The sequence below is a fragment of the Rhodamnia argentea genome, chromosome 5 (assembly GCF_020921035.1).
Source record: "Rhodamnia argentea isolate NSW1041297 chromosome 5, ASM2092103v1, whole genome shotgun sequence".
NCBI lineage: Eukaryota > Viridiplantae > Streptophyta > Magnoliopsida > Myrtales > Myrtaceae > Rhodamnia > Rhodamnia argentea.
Genome location: NC_063154.1, coordinates 26,856,247 through 26,872,725, shown reverse-complemented (window position 1 = coordinate 26,872,725; position 16,479 = coordinate 26,856,247). Strand labels below are relative to the sequence as shown.

The 16,479-nt window shown below is 40.8% G+C and overlaps 3 protein-coding genes across 4 annotated transcripts; all 3 read right to left on the bottom strand.

The window, feature by feature from the left end:
• Window positions 1-605: 605 nt before the first annotated feature.
• LOC115727217 (pathogenesis-related thaumatin-like protein 3.5) lies at window positions 606-2,426 on the bottom strand. Of its 2 annotated transcripts, none has more exons than XM_048279621.1 (3): window positions 2,259-2,426; window positions 1,274-1,931; window positions 606-796 (listed from the first exon to the last, which is right to left on the bottom strand). In XM_048279621.1, exons 1-3 carry the CDS (start codon window positions 2,317-2,319, stop codon window positions 649-651), a joined length of 867 nt encoding a protein of 288 aa, XP_048135578.1. In that variant the 5' UTR covers window positions 2,320-2,426; the 3' UTR covers window positions 606-648. The 2 variants fall into 2 exon arrangements, with proteins under 2 accessions (XP_048135578.1, XP_030513256.2); XM_030657396.2 differs by having other exon boundaries at window positions 1,274-1,934; window positions 2,259-2,410.
• A 2,709-nt stretch (window positions 2,427-5,135) lies between these two features.
• LOC115727208 (protein RETICULATA-RELATED 1, chloroplastic) lies at window positions 5,136-11,556 on the bottom strand. Its single transcript, XM_030657380.2, has 8 exons — window positions 10,762-11,556; window positions 7,882-8,046; window positions 7,693-7,785; window positions 7,506-7,621; window positions 6,766-6,864; window positions 6,369-6,674; window positions 6,068-6,232; window positions 5,136-5,853 (listed from the first exon to the last, which is right to left on the bottom strand). The coding sequence occupies exons 1-8, from the start codon at window positions 11,152-11,154 to the stop codon at window positions 5,574-5,576; spliced, it is 1,617 nt and encodes a 538-aa protein (XP_030513240.2). The 5' UTR covers window positions 11,155-11,556; the 3' UTR covers window positions 5,136-5,573.
• Window positions 11,557-14,622: 3,066 nt separating this feature from the next.
• On the bottom strand, window positions 14,623-16,361 carry LOC115727210 (60S ribosomal protein L24). The gene is made up of 5 exons (XM_030657384.2): window positions 16,237-16,361; window positions 15,459-15,534; window positions 15,269-15,370; window positions 15,040-15,188; window positions 14,623-14,955 (listed from the first exon to the last, which is right to left on the bottom strand). The coding sequence occupies exons 1-5, from the start codon at window positions 16,245-16,247 to the stop codon at window positions 14,799-14,801; spliced, it is 495 nt and encodes a 164-aa protein (XP_030513244.1). The 5' UTR covers window positions 16,248-16,361; the 3' UTR covers window positions 14,623-14,798.
• Between the last annotated feature and the right edge of the window lie 118 nt (window positions 16,362-16,479).

Here is a 16,479-nt window from a genome sequence, read left to right as displayed (position 1 = left end):
TTGATATTTCTATTCCCGGGAACATAAATAAGAATAAAAAAAAGTAGCTTCTTCTTTCCTCACCGATCCCCACCGCCTCCACTGACATCTTATAATAAAATAAAAAATAATTGGAAATAGAAATTTTTAGGATCGTACCAAACACATTTATATTCTTTTTCTATTCCGAGAACATAAATTTTGTGCAGTTATCAAGCGTGTTCTTCTACTCAAAAACTGTTCCCGAGTACAAAGTTAGGAAAAAATCATTTCTGCTAAAAAATTGTTCCAAATGTTACCATAAGCACCCTTAAATAACTATACATTCACTATTTATTTTCAATGATTTACCGTTGAAGGTGTGACTATGACTCGTGCTCTTTATCCGACAATGGACCCAACAAAAATTCTTCAATCAAAAGGCTGCCATGAATCAACAATAAACAATCACAGCATATACCTGCACTTCTTCCCTTGCGTTTACACATTCATGTACTTCTCTGTGCATATAGCTAACACTATATATCACGATATGAGCATCAACAGTTTTGTTGTTATTGAGCTCAGCACCGCTTAAATCACACGAGTTGTTCGGAAACCAGAAACATCTTCAGATTATAGTCTCGACTCAATCCCGATCACGTCAATGTACAGATTCGAGAAATCGATTTACATAATGAACCCCAAAAAATGATGGGAACTGACGATCACGGGCAGTATGATCACCAGAAACCACCATCCATTGAAGGATGCCCTCAAATCGGCTGATCCATTGCATTTCAATGTACTGTCATGATAAGAGCATACAGTTCCATTCCTGTATTCAAAAGGCACAGATGTTTGATGAGCCGGTAAAATAACATGTCCTTTAAAATAATGTCTCGAGTTTGAGCCCATTGGATGAAACCCGGTCCAGATTGAATTGCGTACAAGCCGGTTACATGAACAGTTCAAAACCAGGTCTTATAAAATATTATGTTGGATCGGGTTTCATCTAATTGGCTTGGTTCATGGGGAGAGCAGCAACAATGTCAACCCCTTATGGGAAGCTAGCATTTACTGATTATCGGTATTGGTATTTCACAAATAAATTGAATCTGCATAAGTTAAGCATTTCATTTTTTCCGAGGGTTAACACTAACTTTTGGTGTAGACTAGAAATTTTGAAAAGATGTGAGGTTAGGACTCTGAAAATGGCAGTCCTACAACTTCTCAATGTTCCCAAGTAAATGATAATGAAGCAGCAGTGGTTGTATCAAAACAACGAAACGAGAACAGATGTCGCAAGAATTACCTCGATGAGCAGAAGCTCACGACGAAATCTGGGCTAGCACAAGTTTTGAGGCTCGTCTTATCGTCTTTCGCGTAGCTATAAGCATCTGGGCAGACAGACTTGAAAGCCCTTGAGTAGTTACTTGGCTGGCAAGTGTCCGCGGTTCCAAACGCGCCCCTGCAACAATACTCATCCGTGTTGAACTTATCGCATGCACTATTGCAAGCAATCACCTTCCCATCGGACTTAACGGCGAGCTCCGAGGGGCAATTCGTTCTCAAATCTCGGTCGCACCCTGCGTTGCTGCAATTTCCCTTAGCATTTAGGGTTTTTATCACTATCGGCAAATTGAAGCCGTTCACGAGGCTAACGTCATAATAATCCAGTCCTCCGAGGGTGAACTCGGCAATCGAAACAGGCGGGGTCCCGGGCCCAGTGCAGTTCAAGGAAGTGCCACATCCACCAGTTTGACACTTGCCGCTGCCGTTCTTATCAAAATCGCAACCGGTTCGGCCCCATATCCGCCCAGACCAAGGGGCCGAAGCAGTGTAGACGGCAGATTGGCCCGGTTTCAATGCGAAGATACTGCCGTTAAAACTTTCGCTATTTGTTATCCCGGGCCACACAGTCTCGTTGCAGTTGTTTTCTATAGTAAATTTTCTGGTCTCTTGAGAGGCTACTTCTGATTACAAAACCAAAAAACAAGGACAAGAATCTATTTTATGCTTCACGTACTAAGAACCTACAGTTCGGTAAAAACACATGGAAGGCAAGCATGCTGTCCTAAGTAAGTTCGGACGGAGATGTACTCCCATCAGTACTCGCATCGGCGCCCCACTCATCTCAACTGTCGACCCAAGTGAGAAAAGTTAGCTCCGAAGCTTATCACCGGATCAAATTGTCGAGAATAACCAAGGCGCCAAATGAGAGCACATAAGAGAGGTAAACGATCTTCATCCGACTAGCTCTTCTTAATGCAAGAGAGATTCATACAGCCACATTTTACCTGTTGCGGCTATGGCGAGGACGAGCAAGACTTTGAGAAGCAGACTGACGTGAAAAGCCATTCCTCTCCGATTCGTCCTCTGCCGCCGATGGGCTACGCTTCGACAGTGCACGAGAGGTGTCCGTGCGCGCGTTTATATGACCGGCGAACGACGGAAAAAGAAGAAGAAGAATGCGTGTGGAGGGGAGTGAATCTACGAACGAACAGAACCTAAGACAGCACAGGCAAAAAAAAAAGCGGGTTCCTTGCTTAGTTCAATGATCGACAAGATACCTTGCTCCGAACACATCATCGGCAGATTTTCACAGATATTCCACCGCTCTATCTTTTCACTTTTGAAAACTATATAATATATTTGTTGTGTTATTTCTTGAATAGCCTAGGGACATCCCATTTTGCAAAAGTAGTCTACGGCCTCCAAGCTCCGGAATAGAACTCATCTTTCACCTTTGGAATTAAAATTGGTGCCTGTAATATTGTCACTTGGGCCATCTGATTGGAAGGAAAGGAAAGGAAAAAAAAGGTCAATGACACGTATGGTTCCTAAACTTTGACCCAATACGTAATATGGTCCTTAAATATTCGATGGGATTCCCCCAACTTTCGATACATGTTTGTCTATGAAGTATATGAAATGTCGAATATTGTCATTTTGTCGATTTAAGTTCGAGGACGATATTGAATATTCATAAAGCGTAAGGACTAAATTGAATATATATATCAAAAGTAGAAAAATTGCCCAAAAAATCCTGAACTCATTGTAATTTTGCCAATTGAATTATAAATATTTTTACGTTTTGCCAATTGAGTTCGTTTTGTTAATTTTGGCCTAAAATAGCTAACGAAGAGATCGGACGTCCTACGTGGCACAGTCGGTAATGCTGTAAATAATTTTTAATGGCATTTTGTTGGTTTTTTTATTTTTTTTTTTTTGCTTTGTTTTTTTTTTTACACAATTGTGGCGAGCGAGGTCTCTGGCCACAAGTGAGGGTAATGCTTGGTATGGACAAGGGCGTCCCTCGCCAGACTTGAGCGTAGCGGCTCTTGCCAACCCTTGGCGAGGTTGCTTGCCACAAGCGAGGGCTAGCACTTGGTATGGATGAGGGTGTCCTTTGCCAGCCTCGGGCAAGTGTTACGGCCCTTGCCTGTGATCGCCCACCTAGCCGGAGGAAGATCTTTTATCCATACTGAATCCAAAATTGGATTCCTGATCCAACGCCTTTACTTTTCTTTTTTAGCCACAGTTGTCAAAAAACAAAGAAAATAAATATAATAATAAAGAAAGAAAGAGGTACAAAAAATATTCAAATCTTATTTAAAAAATATCACATGGGCACCAGCCATGCCACCTAGGACAATCGACCTCCACGTTAGCAATTTCCGGTTAAAATTGACCGGATTGATTCAATTGACAAAACGTTAAAAATTTTAGGACTCAATTGGCAAAATTAAAAGGTTTAAGCTTTGAATCGGCAAAAGTACAGTAAGTTCAAGGATTTTTTTGACAATTTTTTTCTATTTTCGGTGGTCCTTTCCTTTATATGTCGATTCTTTGATGAATCACTTGATCCTATACATGGTATCAAACAAATCGACAGAGAAAGTGTAACTGAGCACGGCAACATAAACGACATTTTACCTTAGATTATACTGAAGCAAACTAAACATCCACCTTGAACAGAAGGATGGGAAGGCAATTGAATTTACATTTGTTCCTAATATACAACACAAATTTGTATAATAAGAAGCCAAAAAGTACACGAGTTTTTGAATCACAATCTACATAGCCATGAATGATTTCATAATTATTGCTCCAAACTTTCTATTATGGTAAAATAGAAATCTCTTTGTATATCGATGGATGAAATAGCCTTATAAGTTTCCGCTAGTGTATTTGTGGAAAAATACTAAGATCCCATCCTCACAGGTAACAAAGAGAATAATAGTTGCAACTTTAAACTTTGAAGCTAAAGGTGAGAAGTGGATATGATATTTACAAAATACTTATATAGATATCCAGACTTTTTTGCCTAGATTCGATAATCAGGCCGGCCGGCCATCTTGAAGCATTTCTTCTAGTTCAATCTATCAAATAAAGAGGTGGATTTACAACCATCAACCCTCATTCCCAACATATTGGTTGAGAATCGTGCAGAAAACTGAACTTCATATATTTTGATGTATATAGAAAATAAGTGCATGGAAATCCCATTTATAGGTTTTATTAAAGGACCGTCGAAGAAAATCAAATCAAATGTGCATAATCAAATTAAATATAGAAAATCAGTGAAGATATCTAAAATATCTCTAACGATATTGCAACATCCTTGTACAATCTATGCATTGTACAATGACAAAACAGCAGTCCTTGGATCATTCTTACATGGTTGATCTCAACATGACCATGGATGCACAAAATCTCATTGAGTGAGACAAACATCCTCTTGACTCTCTCTATACTGTGATGTCCACTTGTAAACAATGTCCCCAGTGCGGCAAAAGAAGAGTGGCATGACTTCGCAGCATGAGGTTTGATCTCTTTCCTATTCTCATCTAAACGCCTGTGACACGATCTGTGCAGAGGCAAACCGGGAACTCTTGGCACACAATATTAAAGCATCTTACTTTGAGACTCTCAAGTTTTTTGCCCTGGTTTACCATCCCTCCTATCAACTTTTCCCAACAATCAACCCAATGGTGACAATACTAAAAGTTCAGATGCTCCCGGATAAAGCCAATAGTATCTCTGTGTAACTTTGCTTATACGATCCAAGGCTAGCAGAATAAATAAACGGCACACCACGATATAACCCCAACTTCAGATTATTTGAACATGTTCCAGACAGGGTTACACAGGTTGCCAGCTCCATTTAGATGTAGCCAAACACCAGCTTCATGTGAAGATGGTAATTGAATGTGCAGTTTGGAAGGCAGATTAAACCTGCAGGATTCCCTACTGCAGGTGTCAGAGTATCACCTCTTATTCTAACGATATTACAATGAGAATATCAGGTAAAATAGAGAAAGTTATCCCACTGTCAAAAACAAATCTTTGAAGGGAAAGATGATGCTTAACAAATTCAACCCTCCCCGAACCCATGTATCTAAAAGGGAAAAGAAAAGCAAGGACAAGGAAATTGACAAAACCCATCTCTTAAGCCATATCTCAGGTGTCCCGACTTCAGCTCCAGACAACCTGGCAACCAACCCGAGCAATTCACGATCTTCAAGGTTAATTGAGCAAAGAATGTAAAATCATATATCTCCATTGGAAGGCAAAATTGGATGCGCGACACAAGTACGACAAAGCTATGCTCAACTTGCTGTCACCTTCTTCCTGACTATCCTCTTCCTCCTTGCCTTTGGCGGCGGTGCTTCCCCATCGACAGTATCCGCGTTACCTTCCTTGCTACCAAAAAGTCCAAGACCAGAAATAATGGCATTTTTCGATATGAACCATTGGGAGGAGGATTTAGGTGCAACTTCTTCAGACCTATTATAAGCCTTCAGAAGGCTGTCTGAATGAGCCAGTGGATCAGGCTCCATGCCAAGCCAAGCATGCCTCAATGTCTGCCCTACATTGTCATTCATAATCCTACATGAAATAAAAGATGAATTTAGGACAAAAGAGTGTTAAGATCCAAGGCATGTTGAAAGTCCATCAAACAATCACGCAGCACTTTCCGCTTCCATGAATTCATATTCACTACCAAAAATTAGCTGATAACTAGCCAAGGAAGTGACAGATGAAAGTATCCTCACAAGCTTGCGGGCAGAGAGAGAGAGAGAGAGAGAGAGAGAGAGAGCACCTCAGCGCAGTTCCAAAGAACAGGGCCACTCCAATAACATCAAAATGGTTTGTCAACAATCTATCAGATCCACATAAAAGCTGATAACTCAAGTTTGCGTATATGCCCAGGAAAGCACCGTAACCAAGTGCATTTGAGCTCACTGTGGGTATTGTCACCGATAACCTGTCAATTATTGCCAGGTCAGAAAATAAATCATAGGACTTTCTTCCATTGTAAGATGGAACCATAGTCTTGTTATCTGTTTTCTTTTCAAAACAGCGTTACCACACCAGGAAAAAGTTGCCTCAGAAATGCTTACCTTTCATTCTTTTTACTTGCAAGGAAATTGGACAAAGAACCTTGCACTGCCCCAGCAGTCAACCCAACCATACACAGCTCTGCAGCTCTGAAACAAAAAGAATGGAACCTCTTTTGCAGGTCAAACTCTCTCATTGGGTAACTCTTTTCAAAGATATTGTTGGGGAGCTTCTGCAAGGTATTTTGTAGATCAAACCGGAATGTGTCCCCATATGAACGACAGGGGGCAAGTGACCAAACGACAACAGCATTGCACAGAGATGCTGTGAGAACGTTTACAAGCGCCAAATCCCACTCCTGCTTTATCCTGTAACAAGTAGAAAGAAGTCATTTCTGCATATCCAAAGAGCACATCAATTACTCCTGCATATCCTGCAACAAAAGAGAGAGGCACAAACCTCTCTTTACGATTCTTCCATTCCCATGAAACAGCAAAACCGATGGTGGCAGCTTGCTCTAGGAGAAGCTTATATAAAAATGCAGGATCTGCAATCATCCTATTAAAAATAACAGGCAAGAGAGCAAGTATGTTGACCATCACGTGCATGTTCAAAAATCGAACTATGCATATTCCACTTTCTTCTTGAAACAGAAAAACGAAATTTCATCGACAGCAACTGGCTGTGATGGTCCTAAAGAAATTTTGCTGATCAACAGCAATGGTCCAAGGGCTTTGTCGTTTCTGATATAGCTAAATGGGTATCCTTTCCCAAGGAAATCAATGGGTGAGAAAAATCCATTAAGAAGTGGAATTCATCCCAAATTATGAATCTAGACTCATCGGATATCTAGCGTACATGGCAATCTGGCTCTTCAACCTTGGTAACAAGATCCATTGAAGGAAGGCATCATACCTACCATGGTTTGAGCAGCTTCCCATGACCCCTTACTATCAAATTGGGGAAAAGAACATCTACTAACATCGGGTACTCAGAAAGTTTACTAAAATTTGTTTCACTATTATAAAGATAACCTCCTCCAGAAGCAACAAGATTAGTTGATCTAAGATTGATAATTGCACAATCCCCAAAATTGCTGTCTGCTCACAGACATAGCAGTTCATCCAAAGATTTAAAAACTACAGTTGGGACGGTTTCTGACCAAGCTACAGCATGAGGAAGTTGTTTGTTACTATTACCTGCCAATAAATGCCCTAGACAAAGCTTCCGGTAGCGATCGTGATATAAACCTGGCAGTTGTTGGTCTAGCATTGATTGCCAGAAACTTCACCATTTGAGCGGAGCTGACCAAACCCTGCAGGCCATTTTCAGTATTCTCCTGGATAAGTAAACAGTTGGAAATAAATAGAGAGGAAGAATCCACACCATTTCACATGCTTGCCGAAAGCCAGCGGGCAAATCCATCATTGTCTTCTGCCATTCATTTAATACTGCATTAACAAACTTGCGGTCGAATAGCTGGGAAGGAAAAAAAAAAAACAATGATCAGGCCAGTGCTTAAGATATATTATCATTTTATAAAGTATAAGAATGCATATTAGCATTAAATGCAACCTCTTCAAGAAACATCCTTCTTCTAAATAGCCCTCCCTCATCACCTTCATCGCCATCATCAAAGTCATCAAAATAATCATCATCATCACCATCATCGTCACCTCCGTCACCTCCCCCATGACTGATCCTCTTTCCAATATCACCGCCACCTCCCCCCGTCGCAAGCTGTAAAAAAAAAAAAAAATTTCAGCACTTTATCTCAAATAATGAATTTTAAGCAAATTGACAATCCTACACCAGAGGAAGTATAAAAAGCCAAGAAAATAAGAAAGTTGTATTTCTTCAAGGAATTTATCGATGCAAACTTGCTGGAGTTATTTCTCAGTTCATTAGATGAACGTAAAGAATTTCCTAATCATCTTATAGAAGTCAAGAACTGACTGTTACTAGCACAAAATATGACTAGGGATAAAAATCCATAAGAGAATCCATCAAAACAACGAACTAAATTTTTTTCTTACATAGGTTACTGGAACTAGATTACCTAGTATAGAAAATTTCAAAATCATCATGAGCCTCACAAAGGATGTCTCTTAGGACACTGACACCAAATGGCATTAAAAAATGGAGTTGTAACCTAGATGTAATATAATGCAATAGAGCTATTTTAAGGTGGTGTTATCAGTTTTAGTTTTTAGCTGACAATTATGTTTCTCATGATCAAGGATATGTAGAGGCTTTCTGCTTATGAGTTTTTTCAATACTTCCCTGCTGGGATAAGTTACCATGTCACACTTCTTCATTGTCCTTGGACAACAACTTTTTGGGGCTACCTGTTATGCCTCTGTGGAGCATTGTCGGGTTATAGCAAGATCCACTGAGCAAGAACCATGGGCGTGGCGAGGTACTCTTATCCCTTGCCATACATCAAAGTGGATATCCACAGTTCCTCTTTCCAGTTTTTGGTTCGTTGGCTTGGAAAAAGCAGAACAAGATTTTGAAAGAAAAGGAGTTCTATACTCAAGATTATTCAAAACTGGTAGGAAAATTTTTACCTTTGGTATATAGGATTATACTCTTAGATGATGTAAATACTTTGATTGACACTGTAGATTCGCCGTCTCATAATGGATCCCCTTATTATTATGGCTTTGAGCTCTTTTGGTTTCAAGCTCCTTTTGTAGATGGGTTGGCACCATCTTGGTGCCTCATCGTGAATTTCTACTTACCTATCAGAAAATTTGTGCCCACTCGCGTCTTGGGTAGAGAGAGGGAACACGAATCGTTGTTATACTGTTGCCAGACGTCTCAAACAACCAAATTACCCAAGTTGAGAAATTTATTATCCTTAACAGGCTATAAGACTTGAGCTATAAGGACAACCAACAGCCATCTTGCTTCTAATTATCCTAGAGCCAGACACCATAAAAAATTGTGAGAAAATCTTGACACAAGTAATCCCCCGTACTTAAGATCTAGAAACAATTCCCTTGAAGGTTTCTTTTTTGAGGATGTACTCATACTTTGGATGATCTTCAGAAGAGAGGGAAAACACTGGCTAATAGTTTCTTCTTTGCAAGATTGAAGAAAGTGTGAATCACTTACTGTAGCTAGACCATATAAAATTTGGACTACAGTTTTTGCAATTTTAGGAGTAAATGACGCGAACACGAGGCAAGGTGTGACACGAACGTTGGGCTTGGTGAGGGATTTTCAGTTCGTGTGTTGGACAGAAACAAATTACTAAAATGATCTCCGGAAGATTAATCTAAACCATAAAATGACTCACCTCGAAGTACAATCTAAACCACAAAATGACTCCCCTCCAAGGTTAATCCGAATCCTAACAAATTACAAGAGCAAGATGTTGAAAAATCTAAACCATTAAGCAACATTAATTTCAGTGAGTAAGGGTGAAGGGCATCAGAGTTCGTATAGATCAACAGTTTCGACGTGGATAAAACAATTCAGCCATCAGGAGTTGAAGTTGTGAACTACGGAATGATGTAACATCACACAATGCACCGACTACCCTTAACAAGTGTCCAAGGGAAAAAAAAAAACCTATTCTAGAGTACCGAGTGCCAACCTTGACAATTAACATCGGCTCAACTATGAAATGAATAGTCTAGTCTGTGAGTCCGTGGAATCCCATATCCAACTACTGCTTACATCAGGTCATGTAACTTTGTCCGTGTCCATCGTTAACAAAGAAGTGAGCATGTCTTATTAATGTAAAAGGATAAAATGAGGGGTTTCATGCTTGAGCAATAGACACTATAACGATTTTCTTTATCACTCAAGCTTCAAAAGAGCTTAAGACGAAGTTAAAGCAGAAAAAATCGCACCTTTTAAGTCAAATTGTTCAATTTTATGCACCATAAAGCACAGTACTTCAGCTAACTAAAATCGTTTGAAAAGACCCACCAATAGCCTCTTCAGATAGTCCAATTGAATTTCAGTCTTACAAAACAGAATACCCTTCACGCTCATTCCTTGATTTAGCATTATGAGGTCTAATTTGGACCGAATGACCCGTAGCGAGAAGAACATCAACTCCAATGGTTATGAAGTAAGAAGCTCCATAAGTGGCATGCTATCACATTCCAGGTCAAGAACGAGTAACCTTTTTTCACGTTATCTCATTCAGTCTTTCTTCGTTCTTTCCCTTTCAAATGCAAAGGCAGTACGCCATCCATCAAACCAGACACCGCCCATACTACAAGCTTAATCTCCTCTGCAGAAAGACCGAAACTCTACTGTTTCGTTCATGAATTCCACTTCTCCAAAATCCACAGCTGTCTGATAACATTTTCATTTCCTACTTTTCATTGGCGTCTCCTAACGCACAATAACAAGAAGAAGACGGCAAATTCCGCAAGAAACACACCACAGGAAACTCATAAATTTCAAATTGTAACTGAGATAGAAAAAACAGACCTCAGGGCTAGACGTGGACTGCTTCTGCGTCATATCGAGCTTCCCCTTCTCGAGGGTCACCGCCCCAAACGCACCATACTCCCCCTTCATGACTGGACCGAAATCGTCCGAACCAGACGAGCTCGGTGCCTGGAAGCACCGCTCCAGAAGAGCCCTAGACTCTCCTCCACAACTCCCGTCGACCGCAGGCTCATAAGCAGAAGCCGACGAGCACCTAACAGTGACGCCGCCTCTCCGAACCACCTTCCCGCAAATCGGCGGCAACAGCGGACCGAACTTCGGCACGGGCAACATAGGCTTCACGAACGGCGAAGGCAAGGGCTTCGCGGTGGTCACTTGAGCTTGCGAGCTCAGCGGCATGATCTGCGCCGTCCTGAACACCGGGTGCGACATTTCCCTCTCAACTCTTCTGCTGAACTTCTCGGGGCTCCTCGAGTAGACGAGAGAGGGGACGAGAGAGAAGATGATCAATCGCTCTTCCTCCGGTTTCTTCCTCTCTCTCTCTCTCTCTCAAGCAGAATTCATGGCGATTCCGAGGTGCGCTCACCTGAAGGTGACGACTTTCTCTCTCTAGGAAAAGGGTTTTTTTATTTTTTTACAGAGAGAGAGAGAGGGTTTGTGGGTCGCGCGAGGGGTTCTGATTGATGGCTGTGGATAGCCGACTCGGCGACAAGGGGGAACTACCCAATCCGCTCAGCCAAAACGAAGAAGGAAGAGCGCGTTGGATGCGCACTCGGAAAGGTGAGTCGACACGGCGAGTCGGCGCGAGTGGCGAGTCGGGGGTGCCGGGTTGACGGTCAACGAGTTAGCTTTGCAATCTACCGGCCGGTCCTTACCAAGAGATTAGAGGTTGAATGTCTTTTTGGGAGCTTCTTCACCAATTGTTCTAAACAAGAGATATAGAAGCAATGAATGGCCTCCATGGATAAATACATTCAGGCTCGGGGTTCCGACAGTCGCCGCGGATCGGCCTCCAATTCCCAAATTTTGTAATTCCCTCTCGAAAGCTCGAGACTGATAGCGACATCTCCCGGCTTCGACCCCGACCCTCCATATTTCAGTGTAGCTTCGACCTCCGGCCGATCAATTAGCTAATTTTCCCTTGACCTTAGTTGCTAAAATTGATTTGGAAAGCGCTTTTGTAAACCGTCAACCGTCTTCCAGAACAAGTAATGTTCTATTTCTCACCATTAAATTTTGTAGCGTGTAATTCGATAACCTCCTTTTGCCGGTTGTGCCACCTGATTTCCTCCATGGATGAATGCCGTGCTAACCGATGATATCATAACTCCGTTGAACAATTTACTTGATTTTGTTATATACGATGGCGCTAGGATAAGGTAAATTGATCTCTATAAAAAATTAATGAGTTGAGCTTGCTAGGCGTTGAATGTGTCATTAATTTTTCCGCCACACGTTTTAAAGTCGTGTGGTGCGAATATCGTGCCGGCAGAAGGTCGGTCGGGGCTACCTAATCTGTTAAGTTAGGGCACTGGCGTTGGGGGACTTTGCGCATCCGATGTCTAATCTACTGTGCTGATAGATAAATCTTGTACCATCTTAAACTAGCATGGTCCATTTCAATGCCATGCTTGCTCGCTTTGGATGCAGCCCGAGTGAAAATTTCATGCCAGTAGCGGGCTCAAATAAAGCTTCTTATTTGACATTTTTTGTAAACTCTCATGTTAATTCTTGTATAAATTGAAAGAGTGATGGGGCAGTCAGCACCATATTTTTTTTCCAAAGGTACCGGGCGACTTGTTTGCAACAAGGCATAAAATAAGATAAGGTATTTTTTTTTTTTTTTGCGTTATTTTGTATGTAGATCACAACCTAATTATTGGTTCGACGAAGCATCCAGGTCCAAAGAGAAAATGTGTGATCTACATAAATTGAATTTTTTTAGGTTTGGACCGTCTGGTTATGCTCACTCATACCTAATTATTTCTCAAAAGAAATATTATAATTCAATGCAATTCTTTTTTTTTTTTTATTTGGTCGGAATTCGATGCACTTCTTCTAGACAGGAGTTTTTACACCAATACTCAACCCGTCTGTCAATCGTATCTAGTCCGGATTAGTCGGCTGGATGAGACAATTGACGATCATTTGGGATAGCGGTTACAATACTAATGCGGTACATTATATGAAGCCGTCTATTTTATCACTAGGTTTTAATGCTTTACAACAAGTCATTGTGCTGTCTCAAATTACCCTCTGCCTGAATTTTAGCTGAATGAATTTCGTACTTGATGGACAAGATATTTTTCATCAACTTGAAGAAACATGTGCAATCCTATGGGACATAATGGGAGAAAAGAAACGACGAGTACAAAGGAAAGAAATGAATTGGATCTTTAATTAAGGTAATTGGATTTATTGAGCTGAGTTGGTTTATTATGGTAAGAGTATCTTCGATTCATTTGCATGCAAGGCTTTTTGATAAGGTCAGAACACTAGGAGGGCAACTACTCAATTTGGAATGATAAGATTTTCCAGGTAATCAAAATGAAATCTTCTCTTCTTTGCCAATCCCTTTCTTTGGATAATCTCAAAATTCACTTGACTAGGAGTTGTATACATTCTCTTTCCACAAATTAATAATTGCCCTAATTGACCATGTACCTAAAATGTGGATTGGAGAAGAGAATTTCAATTGAAGGTAAAAATCGAAATGTCGTGAATTCCTTTTTTTCTATTCTTTTCTTTTTATTCGAGATGCTCTTGAACTTAACAATTCATTTTTCCTGAGTATATAAGTTCGTAGATATTATCAAAGACTTTCATTTGTGACTACCAAATTATCATAAAATGAACGCCACTCTATCTCACAACTCGTTCCAAACTACAAAATAATTAGGGATAATAACACAGGGGGTCCCCGAACTTTGACCCAATATGCAATGTAGTCCTTGAATTTTTAATTTGATCATACAATCCATGTACTTTACTTAATATGCAATATGGTACTTGAACTTTTAATTTGATAAATATGGTCCATGAACTTTTTGGACGTGTTCAACTTAATCCTTGAATTATAAGAAAATGTTCAATATAGTCCTTCCATTGATTCAAGTTCAAAGACTAAATTGAATATATTCCAAAAATTCATAGATTATATTGGTAAAATTAAAAGTTCAGGGACCACATTATGCATTAAGCTAAAATTCAGAGACCATATTGGCCAAATTAAAAATTCAGGAACTACATCACACATAAAGTTAAAGTTTAGGACCATATGTGTCGGTTTCCCTAAATAATGACTCAAAATATAAATACTTGATCGTTTCTCAAGAATGGCTTGTCTAAATTATGCTAGAGCCAATCGAAGATCTTGATCAGCTCGACAAACTTGAGAGCCTAATCATATGGTATTGGGCGTATAACTATTTTATTCAAAAATTTTATTTAGTCCTAAAAAAAATGGACAAGAAAATCCTCACATTTCCATAACATACACACATTATACAAAGGGAAAATACTTAAGCTTATTTAGATCGATCTTCGTTTTACTCATAACTCGATTGAAATAGAGAATTATAGCTCGAAAATCCAAATTTTGTGTAAGTCCGTTGATGAGAACGGACTAGGAAAAGCCTGGACCCAATTCCAACAATGATGAATAGAGTAGGCCTCCTACAAGTACTTTGATACTCGATTTGAGCTCGCCACCGAATTCACATCAAAACTCGATTATATTCTCAAAGGTGTTCCAAGGATGACAGAGGGGTTCAGGCAGGACTGAAAGAACCTTGGTAAAACAACTCAATTTCTGACACTAGGTCATAAGGTAAGCCTCATTTCAGAGACTAGAAAGTAATTCAAATTGAGAGCCTAACACTAGTTATTTAGTGACGAGCATAAGCAAACAGAAGCACAACCTTTGAACTGATATTCAGCTTACAGCACTGTCAAAACTTGCACTAAACAAAAACTAAGCGGATCAGACAGAAGATACCGCAAAAGATTGCCAAAATATATTGCTTAAACGAGTCAGAAATCGAAACAGTCGGTAATCTGGATGTTTAAGCTGGGATTCAACGTTTTCCGCCGCCGCCTCCAAGCTTGGGGCCCTTAGGTGCAGCACCCTTGGGCATATTTCCCTTGGATTGAGACTTCTGGGTCTTGGCCGTCGTTTCAGCTTTCTTTGCCTTCTTCTCATCCTTCGACTTCTTGATCCTTTCCTTAATTTCCCTGCAACGAGAAACCACATATGAAAAAAACGGTGAGTAGGGAGTGCAAAATCACTCTATGGCGAAGAAGAAGGCCTTATATTACCTCAAAGCAGCCTCACGTGCAGCATCTCGGACTTCTGGCTTCTCAGTTCTTTTCTTCTGGATAACTTCCAAGGTGGCACCGACTATAGACCTGGAATACGGCTTCTTGGTGGCCCGGCGCTTCTTCTTCACGGCCTCAGCAGCAATATCCTACAAGTCATCAAAGGGGTAAAAATATCAAATTCTGCCATTTCCTCATAACCCCATAAGCCTTCAGGGTGATGCCTCACCTTCTTGTGCTGCTTCCGGTACATGGCCGTCCACGTGAGCTTTGAAGGCTTCAAGCGGTTGTGGAAGTACCTCTTGCATTTCGAATTGGCAAAGAGGAAAACCTACCAACACAAAGGCGAGGAGCATTACTCATGCAAGATATGACCGACAAGGCAAATCATCACAAAAAAACCACGCGACAAGTCTTACCTGGGAATCCGAGCGGATAAATCTAATTCCCCTGCCAGGGTAAATCTTGGCACCGCTGAAGCGGCAAAGCTCAGTCCTATCATTTCAAAGAGAAAGTTGTTCGAAAACCAATCAATTCCCGTGATCGGAACAAATGCAAAAGAGCACCCAAACATCCGGTACCCAAACATCAGGCAAACTGAACATCTACTCATTTTTTTTTTTTGGTCCAAAACATCTACTCATTTGAACAAGCTAATATTAGCATAAGCAAATTACAAAGGAAACATGTGAGAATCACCTAAGAAGACTAATAGAGTCAACGGAGAAACCCGCAATTTTCACACCATCTATGGCTCAAAAGGTCCCAACCCCATATCCAATCTCTTCCTAATCGCAGAAAACAAAAAAGTTCTCTCTCTCTCTCCCCCCCCCTCAAGTTCATGTCAATAGCAGAGCCAAGTCGAGCCATCGAAGATTTAATCTGCAGATTCGGCAGTTCCAGAGACCTTCCTACGATCACGAAACGGAAGCAAGTCTTTCACAACATGCGCACACGTACGATCCCAACCCCGAAACACAGTGTTCCCCACCAAGACTCAGCATTCAATCAATCAACCATACACTCCCACATCGCCAGGCGACATCACTAGAATCAATCCAAAAACACAAGAAGAAACCATTGATTCTGCCAAATTACATCACCATATTAGACAGATTGAAAGATCACAGACAAGGCAATCCGACCAGATTAATCGTGCAAGAGAGAGAAGCTAGAGAGAGATAGAGAGAGCCGTACTTGAGGACCATGGTGGCTGACGGGAGCTGGAAATGGAGGTGTGCCTCGCCGCTTCTGCTGGGTTCGAGCGAAAACCCTAATTCCTGGTGCGCCAAACTTTAAAAGCGGACAAGAAGAGGCTAATGGGCTGATGGATGCAGCTACTGGGCCCATAAGTCAAATTCCAGGCCCAGTTATTTTAGGACGACTTTTCTCACTATCATCATTCCCTTGGAAGATGTTTAGAAATTTCACATCGAGTCA

Coding starts and splice junctions, on each gene's coding strand:
- LOC115727217 (XM_030657396.2), bottom strand. CDS start 2,319: ATGGCTTTTCACGTCAGTCTGCTTCTCAAAGTCTTGCTCGTCCTCGCC. Junction 1,935..2,258: donor CCTCGCCATAGCCGCAACAG/GTAAAATGTGGC, acceptor TTTTGTAATCAG/AAGTAGCCTCTCAAGAGACC. Junction 797..1,273: donor GTGAGCTTCTGCTCATCGAG/GTAATTCTTGCG, acceptor TTTTGAATACAG/GAATGGAACTGTATGCTCTT.
- LOC115727208 (XM_030657380.2), bottom strand. CDS start 11,154: ATGTCGCACCCGGTGTTCAGGACGGCGCAGATCATGCCGCTGAGCTCG. Junction 6,675..6,765: donor TGGAAGAATCGTAAAGAGAG/GTTTGTGCCTCT, acceptor TACTTGTTACAG/GATAAAGCAGGAGTGGGATT. Junction 6,233..6,368: donor GCAAGTAAAAAGAATGAAAG/GTAAGCATTTCT, acceptor AATAATTGACAG/GTTATCGGTGACAATACCCA.
- LOC115727210 (XM_030657384.2), bottom strand. Junction 15,189..15,268: donor ACCGGAAGCAGCACAAGAAG/GTGAGGCATCAC, acceptor GATGACTTGTAG/GATATTGCTGCTGAGGCCGT. Junction 14,956..15,039: donor GCACGTGAGGCTGCTTTGAG/GTAATATAAGGC, acceptor TTCTCGTTGCAG/GGAAATTAAGGAAAGGATCA.